The 10529-nt window shown below is 40.1% G+C and overlaps 1 protein-coding gene across 2 annotated transcripts in view; it reads right to left on the bottom strand.

The window, feature by feature from the left end:
• Positions 1–475: 475 nt before the first annotated feature.
• IL17RD (interleukin 17 receptor D) overlaps positions 476–10529 on the bottom strand; it is a 53070-nt gene continuing 43016 nt past the window's right edge. Inside the window, exons 10-13 of one of the 2 annotated variants that reach the window (XM_087709033.1) lie at positions 9386–9496; positions 8167–8351; positions 4313–5252; positions 476–2354 (exon numbers count right to left, since the gene is read on the bottom strand). In XM_087709033.1, the coding sequence (XP_087565159.1) occupies positions 2239–2354; positions 4313–5252; positions 8167–8351; positions 9386–9496 (1352 nt within the window). In that variant the 3' untranslated portion in view covers positions 476–2238. The remainder of the gene's footprint in view (positions 2355–4312; positions 5253–8166; positions 8352–9385; positions 9497–10529) is intronic. The other variant, XM_087709034.1, reaches the window with a different exon arrangement.

Below are 10529 nucleotides of genomic sequence, written 5' to 3'. Positions count from 1 at the left end.
GGATTGCTAATTCCTAAAATTGACAGTATTTTATCAAAATGTATTATGAATATAACTTGATATAACAAAAATCAAGGTATTTGATCACAGTATGTTAATTAAATAAAATTCAAATTGTGAAGGTATGATTGAGTACAAACTCAAAAACCACTGGAAACCCAGAATATATAGATGGGCCACTATAGCGGTTATCTATATGGTGCCCTGAGGAAATACTGGATTTCAACTTTCATAACGCTTAAGCAGCATGAGTAAAGCAAGGCCACTTGAGATCCCCAAGGAATATAAAAGATACAGAAAGTCTTTCAATGATTACATTTTCTTTTAGAAAATCCTGATAGGAATTCTTTTCTAGTACAAATAGAAAACTATAGCATTTGGGGATGAAACTATGGTTTTAACTGTATCTGTGTCCCTATTTCTAATAGTTATTATTCTGACCATCCATTCTCTCTTTAAACTTTTCAGTATGGTGTTTGTTTTTTTTTGTTTTTTTTTTTTTTTTTGCTATTTGAGGAATTTACCACATATGTTCCTTACTTTAAAAAAAATTATATTATTTTAAGGAAATCCTCCAGAACTGTTGTATGGGCTTTCAAGTAATCAGGATACACAAGCAACATTTTCAAGTGGTCAGCAAATATACAGAAGGGACAGTGCAAGGTTTAAAAAATAGTTCTCGTGATTATCGTATGTGTATCATTGTTTATGGAAATATTTTTTCCACAAAATTATTTCCCCACATTAAACTATTTAAGAAAGTCTAAATTCCTTTCTGAAATGATTTGATTTAAAAAAAAACAAAGTTTAAAACACGTAGTAAAATTTTTGCTATCAAAACTCAATTTAAGCTTTTAAAAAAGTGAGAACAAATTGGGGAAATATTGTAATGCTCATCTACCAGACTTGCCCCTTAATAATGTTATATAACGGCTCAAAAATACATTACATGCATGAAAATGACTACTTACTAATATTGAGGCTTTTTTTTAAAAAAGCAAATGTATCTACTTATGTATCTTTTAAAATCATTAAACAACCTGGAAAAATGTCAGTGTAAGGTAAATGAATTAAGAACAGTATTCTCAACAAAGCCAGGACAACAATTTAAAGTAAATACAACTCTGGGGCTAGAGAAGGGTTGGTATTTTTCATTAACTTTATGATTCATATAAACAAACACTCAGTTACATATCAATTATTTATATTATTGACCTTGATTTAATTGTTCAACGGAACTTTAATATTTTAGCTTCTAAAGTTAAAAACATTTTAAAAAATGCTTAAACAATGAAATATTAATACTAGCCTGAATGTTAGCAGATAACTAGGAAACACAACTGAGTTTAAATTTAAACTATTTTCAAATTGGAATGGCAAACTTGCCATTAATATAAGTTTGGTCACAAGTAACATAAGACACAAAACATATTTTTTTAACTTTCTACTTAAATATGCTAGGCTGGATAAGCAAAATTCAATAATGATTTCTGTTTTAGTAAAGCCTATTTTTATAGGCCTCATCTTTGGTATTTTAACACTGTGAATCCTGATTTCCAATCTCCAAATATTACTGAACATTATATTATGATGTCCAGTTGCTTCAGCATTTACAACCAGGAACTTGATAAAATGCACAGAGCATTGGAGGATCAAACATTACTCATTTCCCACAGTTAAATAAGCTGTTACACTAAATTGTAGTCAGTTTCATTATAAACTACTTTCAAATCATAATTTTATAACAATTTAACTGTTAATCAGAATATCAAGTTTAGATGGAAAGGAAGCATAGCTAATTATAACCAAGCACTCACGTTGTCTTTCCTCTTGGGTATAATAGAATTAAGGATAGAAAAGGCATAGACTTATAAAGAGTCACGGCTCACCCTTATAGGATGAAATCATAGTTTATCATAGAAGTCAAAGATTTGGTAATTTCCAAAAACTATATCCATATTAGAAAGCAGATAGATTTTAACTCAACATCTCCCTTAAATCCAAATCGATAGTAATATCTATCTCTCCAAACTTGCAAGTTTTATTATCAAAACAGAAAACTATTTATATAAAAACAAAGTATAAAACAAAATATACTGGCCATGAACTACCCTAGGAAGCAAATCAGGAAAGTGTTTTTTTCTTCCAAACAAGTGAAATGACTGCAATGATAAGAGAGATTAATGTATAAACGGATGCTGTTGATAAAGTGGCAATGCATAACAATCTTTCAATCCATTATAAAGGTGCAATTGCCTGCAGTTCTTCCGTGTGGATACAGCAATGAAGTTCTGCTTTACATATTCCAGGCACGAGGGATTTGGTGGCAGCAAGCAAAGGAGGTTCATCTTCTCCTAGGAAGAAAGACGTTGGAAAGATGTCTTGTTAGTTAACTGGTTTATCGCCAAATCAAAGATTTATTTATTCACATTCTAACACTTCTATGCCTATACTCTCAACAGATGAGTTACACCATGTATAGTATATTCAACATATACTACCATTTATTTTGTTACATATAAAACAAACTTTAAAACAATATAATAAAAATAGCAGCTTCTATTAGCCATGGTGGCGCAGTGGTTAGAATGCACTTGACAAGCTCAAGTTTGATTCAGCTTCCATCCTTCTGAGATCAATAAAATGAAGACCCAGATTGTTGGGAGCAATATGCTGATATTGTAAGTACTATGTTGTACTATGTGGTATTTCCCAACCCTGCAGCCTAGATTTGGGGAACACCTGATGAGCTGTGGATGGGACGCTAAAACCTGATCAGATCATAGGAACTATTGGAATGAAACAGCTTAGAGAAAGTATTCTTGATGGCATAGATTTTGAGAAACACAAATTTCCTCTTATTGAAAAGCTTTGCCTGCAGGTATGGAACTGTGTTGGGTGATGCTGGAGGAAAGTCCTGAAGTTATTGAAACAAGGTAGAACTATCAAAGCAGAGGAAAATACTTTTCAGATCCAGAGTATACGTCATAACTATTCATTTCTATTGTTTTAAGGGAGTATTTTCGGTTCCACCACAAAACCGCGATGCCCTTATCCGTGCCGACATAAGTGCGGAGGCAAATCCGCGGCGTCCGAAGCGCTAATAGAAAAACGACCCTACCGCCGCGACAACAGCGCGGTGACAGAAGGGCGTTCTACATGCTTCGTTCTTTGCCTCCAAAGGTAGCCCTCCTCCTCCAGCTGACAGCGGCAGTGGGCACGGGGCAAAGCGGGCTGCCCAGCAGCAGCAGCCTGCGGGAAGGGTCCAGCACAGCCGCGGGGGGCATCAGGAAGCGGAGGAGCACGCGGCAGCGGCGGCGGCTGAGGCTCTCCCGGGCCGGCGAAGCGGGCTTGCCCGGCGGAGGCAGGCTGCCCTCTTCTTCCTCAACAACATCTCCTTGGACGGGCGGCCTCCGCCGCCGGCGCCTCCCCCGGAGGAAGAGGCAGGGCGGGCGGCAGCGGCAGCTGAGGCTCTCCCGGGGCCGGCGAAGCGGGCTTGCCCGGTGGCGGCGGCCGCCCATCCAAGGAGATGTTGTTGAGGAAGAAGAGGGCGGCCTGCCTCTGCCGGGCAAGCCCGCTTCGCCGGCCCCGGGAGAGCCTCAGCCGCTGCCGCTGCTGCGTCCTCCTCCACCGCCAGCGTCGGCGGCCTTGCTCGGGCCCCCCGCGGGCTTCCTGCTGCCCTCCGCGGCTGAGCTGGACCCTTCCCGCGGGCTGCTGCTGCTGGGCAGCCCGCTTTGCCCCGTGCCTGCTGCCACTGTCAGCTGGAGGAGGAGGGCTACCTTTGGAGGCAAAGAACGAAGCATGTAGAACGCCCTTCTGTCACCGCGCTGTTGTCCCCGCGGTGATGACGCGCGATGATGACGTCGCAACTTTAGTGACGCGATTTAATCTCCGCTATTTTGCGTAGCGCGGTTTTGTCGTGCCACGGTATTTTCAGTCCTCCTGTATAACAATTATTTTGAAAAATTTACAGATATAAGGGAAATCTCAGAAGTCACAGGATTTTACATACTGTATGCCATTCTGACTTCTCCCTTACAACAATTTAATCTAAGCATAAATCTAATTGAAGCTGACCCACTGCAGTGTTTTATGAGAAGATGGCTTCCAATTCCCTGTGATTAAGTTAAAGCTACACTGGAAGTGGTCACCATCATCAGAATCAAAAGCAATGGTGGTTTGTCATAATCTACTGACTTTGATATTATTCAAGTCTTAACATACAGACTGTAAAACCCATCCACTTTATCATCTTGTAAAATTTAAAATCTTAACATGCAACTCCAGAGTGCAACTCTTTACTACATCTTACCCAGTCCCGATGAGGAAGAAACACTCTCTGCAATAGAAGATGTTTCAGTTTGATCTGTTAAGAGTCCATCCATTAGAGGTAGTGACAGTTCAGATGAAGGAACAGAGGAATCATAAATTCCCGAATCTCGGGGCATGTCTGGCAGATTGGCTGCTTTTACAACATGCAGCAATGGCTGAAGAATAGAGCTAGTATTCTGAATGTCCTGAGATTCTCTATCCAGCCCAAGATGCAAATGCTGGGTCGCACTAAGAGAGTCTGAATGCAAAGGAGGAACAACATTTGCATCTACTTTTAGATAAAAATCTCCATCAGTCACTTGTTTATTGACTAAGTCATTCAATACCAAGCCAGAGTCAAAAGTTTCTATCACTGGATCCAGACAACGTAAAGGTGTTGGGAAGAAAGACGCAAACTGCTTCTCAAACCAGTCAGGCTCCTGGTCAATATACTGATGCATGTTACAAATGGCAACGTAGAGCGATCGTCCAGACTTACTCCTGAAATAATTTCTTTTGCTAATATGTACAGGATACAATTCTGAATCATGAAAGCTAAGATCTTTGGATTTTAAATGAGCATAAAGCTGAGGCAGGTTGTCCATAAGCTTGTACTTTGTGGTTAAATCTAGTACTCCAGGAATGTCACCTTCACAGGAATAATCAAAGTAAACAGCAATGAACTTGCAGAGGTCACGTGAATTTTGCCTTGCATGACGTAGCTGCTCTGCTATGGTAGCTATGGCAACCAGAAAGAGTTCTCCTTTCCCAGTATCCTTGTCCCTGGATCTCTTGTGCTTCCAGCTCCTTTTCTCCACAAAATATTTCATTCCTTTTGAACATACAACGATAATATATTGGGATTCATTGATTTTCCGGTGAAGCCACTCTTTCTGACCTTCTTTAGAGTTTTTCAGATCTTCCCATAAGTCTAAAGAAACCTAGGAAAGAAGATTATAGCCTTTGTATAATACTTTAACTTTCAACACCCAGCCTATTTCATGAATGTGCATTTATGGGCTGGCATTTATTACAGGAGTGTTTAAGTGAGCATTTACTTGGGAGACTTTTTAAAAAAAAGCAGAATGTATGTGTGTTTGGAGGCGTAATAATACACACACACACACACACACACACACACTATAGAGACAATGCACATTACATACATGCAAAGGGAGGAAGGAGGGAGGAAGAGAGAGAGAGAGAGAGAGAGAGATGAGTTGGAATTACAAATTAAAGGTGACATCCACATAATAGCTGATGGAGAATTCTCTTGGTGCTGTAAGTTGATAATATGAATTGTGCTCTGGGACAGCCAGAGTAATATAGCAGTCAAGAACTGGAGTGACTCTGGATCACATCTTCATTCAACTGTGGACTTCATCAGGAGCTTTAAGCCAATCATGCTGTCACACTCAAAACTTACTGCTGTTGTTCTGAGGTTAAAATAAGGGTCCACCTTCATATACTCTATGCTCCCACAGAAAACCTATGTGATGTATTCCAAATATCTTTTAAAGCTACTATATATGTTACAGGAACTGAGGGGTCCTTGGCACTCTTTGAGCTTGGCTGTTTTCTTGCAAATGTTCCCTTACTCAAACTATGTAACACCATCAGTGCTAGTAGGGAGTGGGGTTTGCTCTCAATTGATATTCTGGTGGCTTGTCTTGTCAGGGGATCCACATGGGTTCTTATAGTATGAAGAAACTCGTAATAGGTAAAGAAACTCTTTTGTTAAAATCACAGAATCATAAGATTACGTATGAATAATAACGTTACCTATTTATAGTTAGGCTACCTATACATAAAGAGAGTAATAAGTTAAGAGTGTATCAAATTAAAATAGATTGTAAAGAAGACAAAAACAGTTCTTAAAGCATAATTTAAAAGAAATACTTGGCAAGATAACTACCTGTTAATCACCCCAAAATAATATAATTACAGGGTTTGTAATTGTTTTTTAATCAACTACCGTATTTTCACGCATATAACCCGCGGGTTATATGCGTTTTTTACATACACAGCGCGCCCCCGCGGGGTATAAAAGTGGGCGGGGTATACGGAAAATATTTTACACAGATTAACTAAAGGGAGAGCTTGGGACCACCACTTTCCTCGCGGCAGTGGGCTGGCTCGGCGGCTCGGGCTCCTTTTCTCCCTTTTCCTGCTTGGGTTTCGGGACGCCTTCGTGAAAACCCCGCCCCTGGCTATGGACAAAGCGACCAGGAAGAAGCAGGAGGCGAGAGGAAGCGCAGGCAGTGCTCGGCAGCCCGGATTCTGCTTCGCCGCCAGTTCAGCAGCTCCTCGCCTTCTCTGGCTTGGAAGTCCGGCAGGAAGGGAAGGGGAGGCGGTGGCTGGCCTGAAAACAGAGCCACAGCCGCGCCGCCGCCACCGCCGCCTTCCTGCCGGACTTCCAAGCCAGAGAAGGCGAGGAGCTGCTGAACTGGCGGCGAAGCAGAATCCGAAGCAATCCGACAGCGACAGCGGGAGGCAGGAACAGGCAGGAACGGAGGAGAAGGGAAAGTGCTGAGGTCGGGGAAGGGACAGGAGGCGGGAACGGAGGAGAAAGCCTGGGCGAGCTGGGGAGGGAAACTGCTGAGATGGTGGAAGGGACGGGAGGCGGGAACGGAGGAGAAAGCCTGGGCGCTGGGGAGGGAAAGTGCTGAGATCGGGAAGGGACGTGCTGTGATTGCGGGTTATATAAGAAGGCGGGGTGTACAAAAACTTTTTTACATAAATCTTGAAAACCTGCGGGTTATTTGCGTGGGCAGGTTATTTGCGTGAAAATACGGTAAACAAAATTTCCCCGTAATTTTTGAGTCTTCAGAATTGCTTTTGGATTTTATGTGTGTGTATATAAAAGTGTATATTATATATAATATACATACATACAAAGTTATGTCTATAATTTATTCTGACACTAGAACAGTTTTCTCCACTCTTGAACATTCTAGCAGTACTTAGTCCTTAACATCATCATTATCATCATCACCATCATCATTATTGTTGTTATTATTTCCAGCTAGCACAGCAAACTAATTTGTGGAGTTAAAAGCCCAGCATAAATCATCCCATAAGGAAAGATTGGATTAGGATTATTTGTAATAGTTTTATTATTAATGACATGAGCAACAGATAAATATAATCATGCAAGAAATTTCAATTATATGTTCAGTAATTCTAAGCTAAATTTCCATATTTTCTAAATGCAAAGAGCTTTAACAATGAGGCAGTCTTTCAAATTTATATCCATTTCTAGTATGTTACTAATTTATGAAGTGCTTTATCAGGAAAAATATGTTTCACATTTGTACAAGGCTTCTCATACATAAATGAATCAGCATGAGGTGGAATGCTTTGCATTTTCTTCTGTATCAAGGATGGCTGGCAGGAGTTGTCCCCCATACTATATATGGGCGGCATATAAATTTTAATAATAAATAAATAAATAATAAATACTGAAGTGAACTTTTTCAAGGAAGCTCCAAATAAACTGATGGAAAGAGGAATGTGCTAACCTACAGTACCAGAATCAAGAAATTTGAAAAACCCAGCTGAGCTTTTATGCTTTTATTCTAAAGGCCATACTAGAATATTCTCATTTTTTTCTAGAATATTTAGGCACATCCTTGTTGCAAACATCTATCTGAAAAGTAACTAATCCAAACAAAATAAGCAATACTCAAAGCTGACCACTAGAGGTCAGACATGCAATAAACATCCTCAGACAAAAAGGAAAAAGTAAATTGAATGTTAAGATTTCTATTCATTTCAATTCAATTAATGCCTTAAAGAAATGTGTTTAATATAGCACAAAGAAGACTTCAATAAAATGCAAGCGGGCCAATTTACCTCACAACCACAAAAGTCCTGAAGGAAAAAGGCAAAACACTGGATGACATTAATGTGCTTCTGGCAGTCTTTATTGGAATAGCAGAGGAAGACTTTGGGCCGAGGCTGCTGCCTTTCCACATGGAGAGATGCAGAGTAGGTAGAAGATTCAGAACTCTCCTCATCTAAATGGGAATAGATATTTTCTAAATTGAAACAAAAAAATTAACAGTGAAGCATTTTACTATCTACACATAGAGAAGAACTGCATTACTTTCCCCTTTCAGCTTGGAAGGTTCAAAATCTTGGTTTTTTCCCTCTCCTAATTTCAAAAACAATCTGGTTTCCTCATTCTACGTACATTGACCTGAGGGTTTTTTTTTTCATCTAGGTGAGGCTACATGGTAGATCTTGTATGTCAGATATGGACTATGAAGTCCTCTATAGCTGCATCCTTTCAGAAATACAAGCCCTACTCAGTGCAAGCATAAGGGCTCCTTCAAAATATTAAAGTAAACATTGAGGTGTAAGGCTCTAAAATTCATTTATCTGCAAGAACAAATCTGTAATGCCAAAGGAATCCCAGCTTCTTTCAGGACTCAATAGAACGTGAGCCTGCAAACAGACCCCCCCAAAAGCTGATCACCCAGATGCTGCACTGCAAACACCTGATTCTCTAGGATATTTCAGATTAATTCTATCAGTCAAAAGACAAGGTAAACTGCAGGCCCCCAGCCGATCACAGCAATGCCACTACTTTGGAACGAACTCCACGCAGAGATTCGGACCCTCACCTCTCTCCAGACCTTCCGAAAAGCCGTCAAAACCTGGCTGTGCCGGCAGGCCTGGGGTTGATGAGTTCCCCTCCCCTCTCGACCTGTGTGGCTGTGTGATTCTTGGCTATTTTAACTACTTGTATTGTGTTCTATGTTCCCTTTCCCCCTTTGAGTTGTTCGCCGCCCTGAGTCCCTCCCGGAAAAGGGCGGCATATAAATAAAACAAATCTCAATCTCAATCTTAGTTGCTTGCTGCATGACAATATTCTGATCTCAAGTTGTGGCTGCATTTTGTTAAACAGAAGCATGTTACTCCCGTTACCAACATGGAAATTCCAGAACAAACACGGTTGGAGAAGATGGTTTCTGGTCAGGGCATCCAACTTTTTACCAAATTAATTTTCCCATGACTAGTTTTGTAAGCGACTTCCACCCTTCAGGTCATTTAGAAGCAAAACGCCTACCTTGTTGCTTTTTGCGACACATCACTGTAAAAAGTGTTGCAAATGCAGAGATGACAACCAAGGGTACTGTAATGGCTACTGCTCTTATTGGACCTGCCCATGGGGAGTGCACTTGAAGAAAGGTGGAAGAAAAATACCTAAATTAGTTTTTCTTAAACTGAGGTACTAGAACCATTGCATCTTCCCACTGTTGAAACATGCAAGGCAAATTTATTTTAATTAAATTACATTTTGTGATACTACTCCACTAAATAGTATGAACTAAGGCCTTCTGAGATGAATTTGCAATAGCCACAGGCTTTGGCTGAAGCCTTAACTATAGTTCAGCACAGATCTGTGGAACTTGCTCCCTCTTGAGGAGGCAAACAATTATGTTGGCTGTGAAAAGGCCACTATCCATTACTTTGGGAAAAGGCTTTTCATTTTTCATTGTCTTCATTTTTATGGTGTTATACTTTAATTTTAAAACAAAGCGGTGAGAGCCTGTGACACATAGTAGTACAAGAAAGTCAAATAGGTATACAGTTACACAAAACAACAGAGATTCTCCATTTCTGTATAATTTGAATGTTAGAGAGGCTGTGGCAAAGGCTCTCCATCCTGGAGTGCTAACTGTGTCCAACTTTCCTTCATATTTTTTTAATGAAATAAAATAAAATGATCAAATTCAGTCTAAGAAAGTTCACATGCATCACTCATCCACCTTCAGAATTGACTAGCACTGTTTTGCCAATGCAGAACATTCATTATATGGGAAAGAATCAGTAATAAGAGCTGAAAGAATGACCAGATGAAATCTGAACAAGCTCTCATCTCTACCGCTATGGAATCAGTCAATTTCAAACTATAGGCTTAAGGTAACAGTGTCCTCTAACACTTTTTTAAAATATGCATATATTCTACCTTGTTTCCCCGAAAATAAGGCAGGGTCTTATTTTCTTTTGACTCCCCAAATAAGCACTTGACCTTATTTTTGGGGAGGTCTTATTATTTTTGAGGTGCAGAAGGCGACAAGCATGGTCACCTCATGGCTGCTGCTGTGTTGCAATATTTTTGGGGAGGGCTTATTTTCAGGGGAGGGTGTATTTTACAACATGCACTCAAAAGCCCAATTGGGCTTATTATCTGGGGAGGCCTTATTTTT

This window comes from Thamnophis sirtalis, unplaced genomic scaffold, assembly GCF_051295495.1.
Source record: "Thamnophis sirtalis isolate CommonGarterSnake01/CBP01778 unplaced genomic scaffold, rThaSir2_p1.2 scaffold_3, whole genome shotgun sequence".
Taxonomy (NCBI): Eukaryota; Metazoa; Chordata; class Lepidosauria; order Squamata; family Natricidae; genus Thamnophis; species Thamnophis sirtalis.
This window is presented reverse-complemented; position numbering and strand designations above follow the sequence as displayed.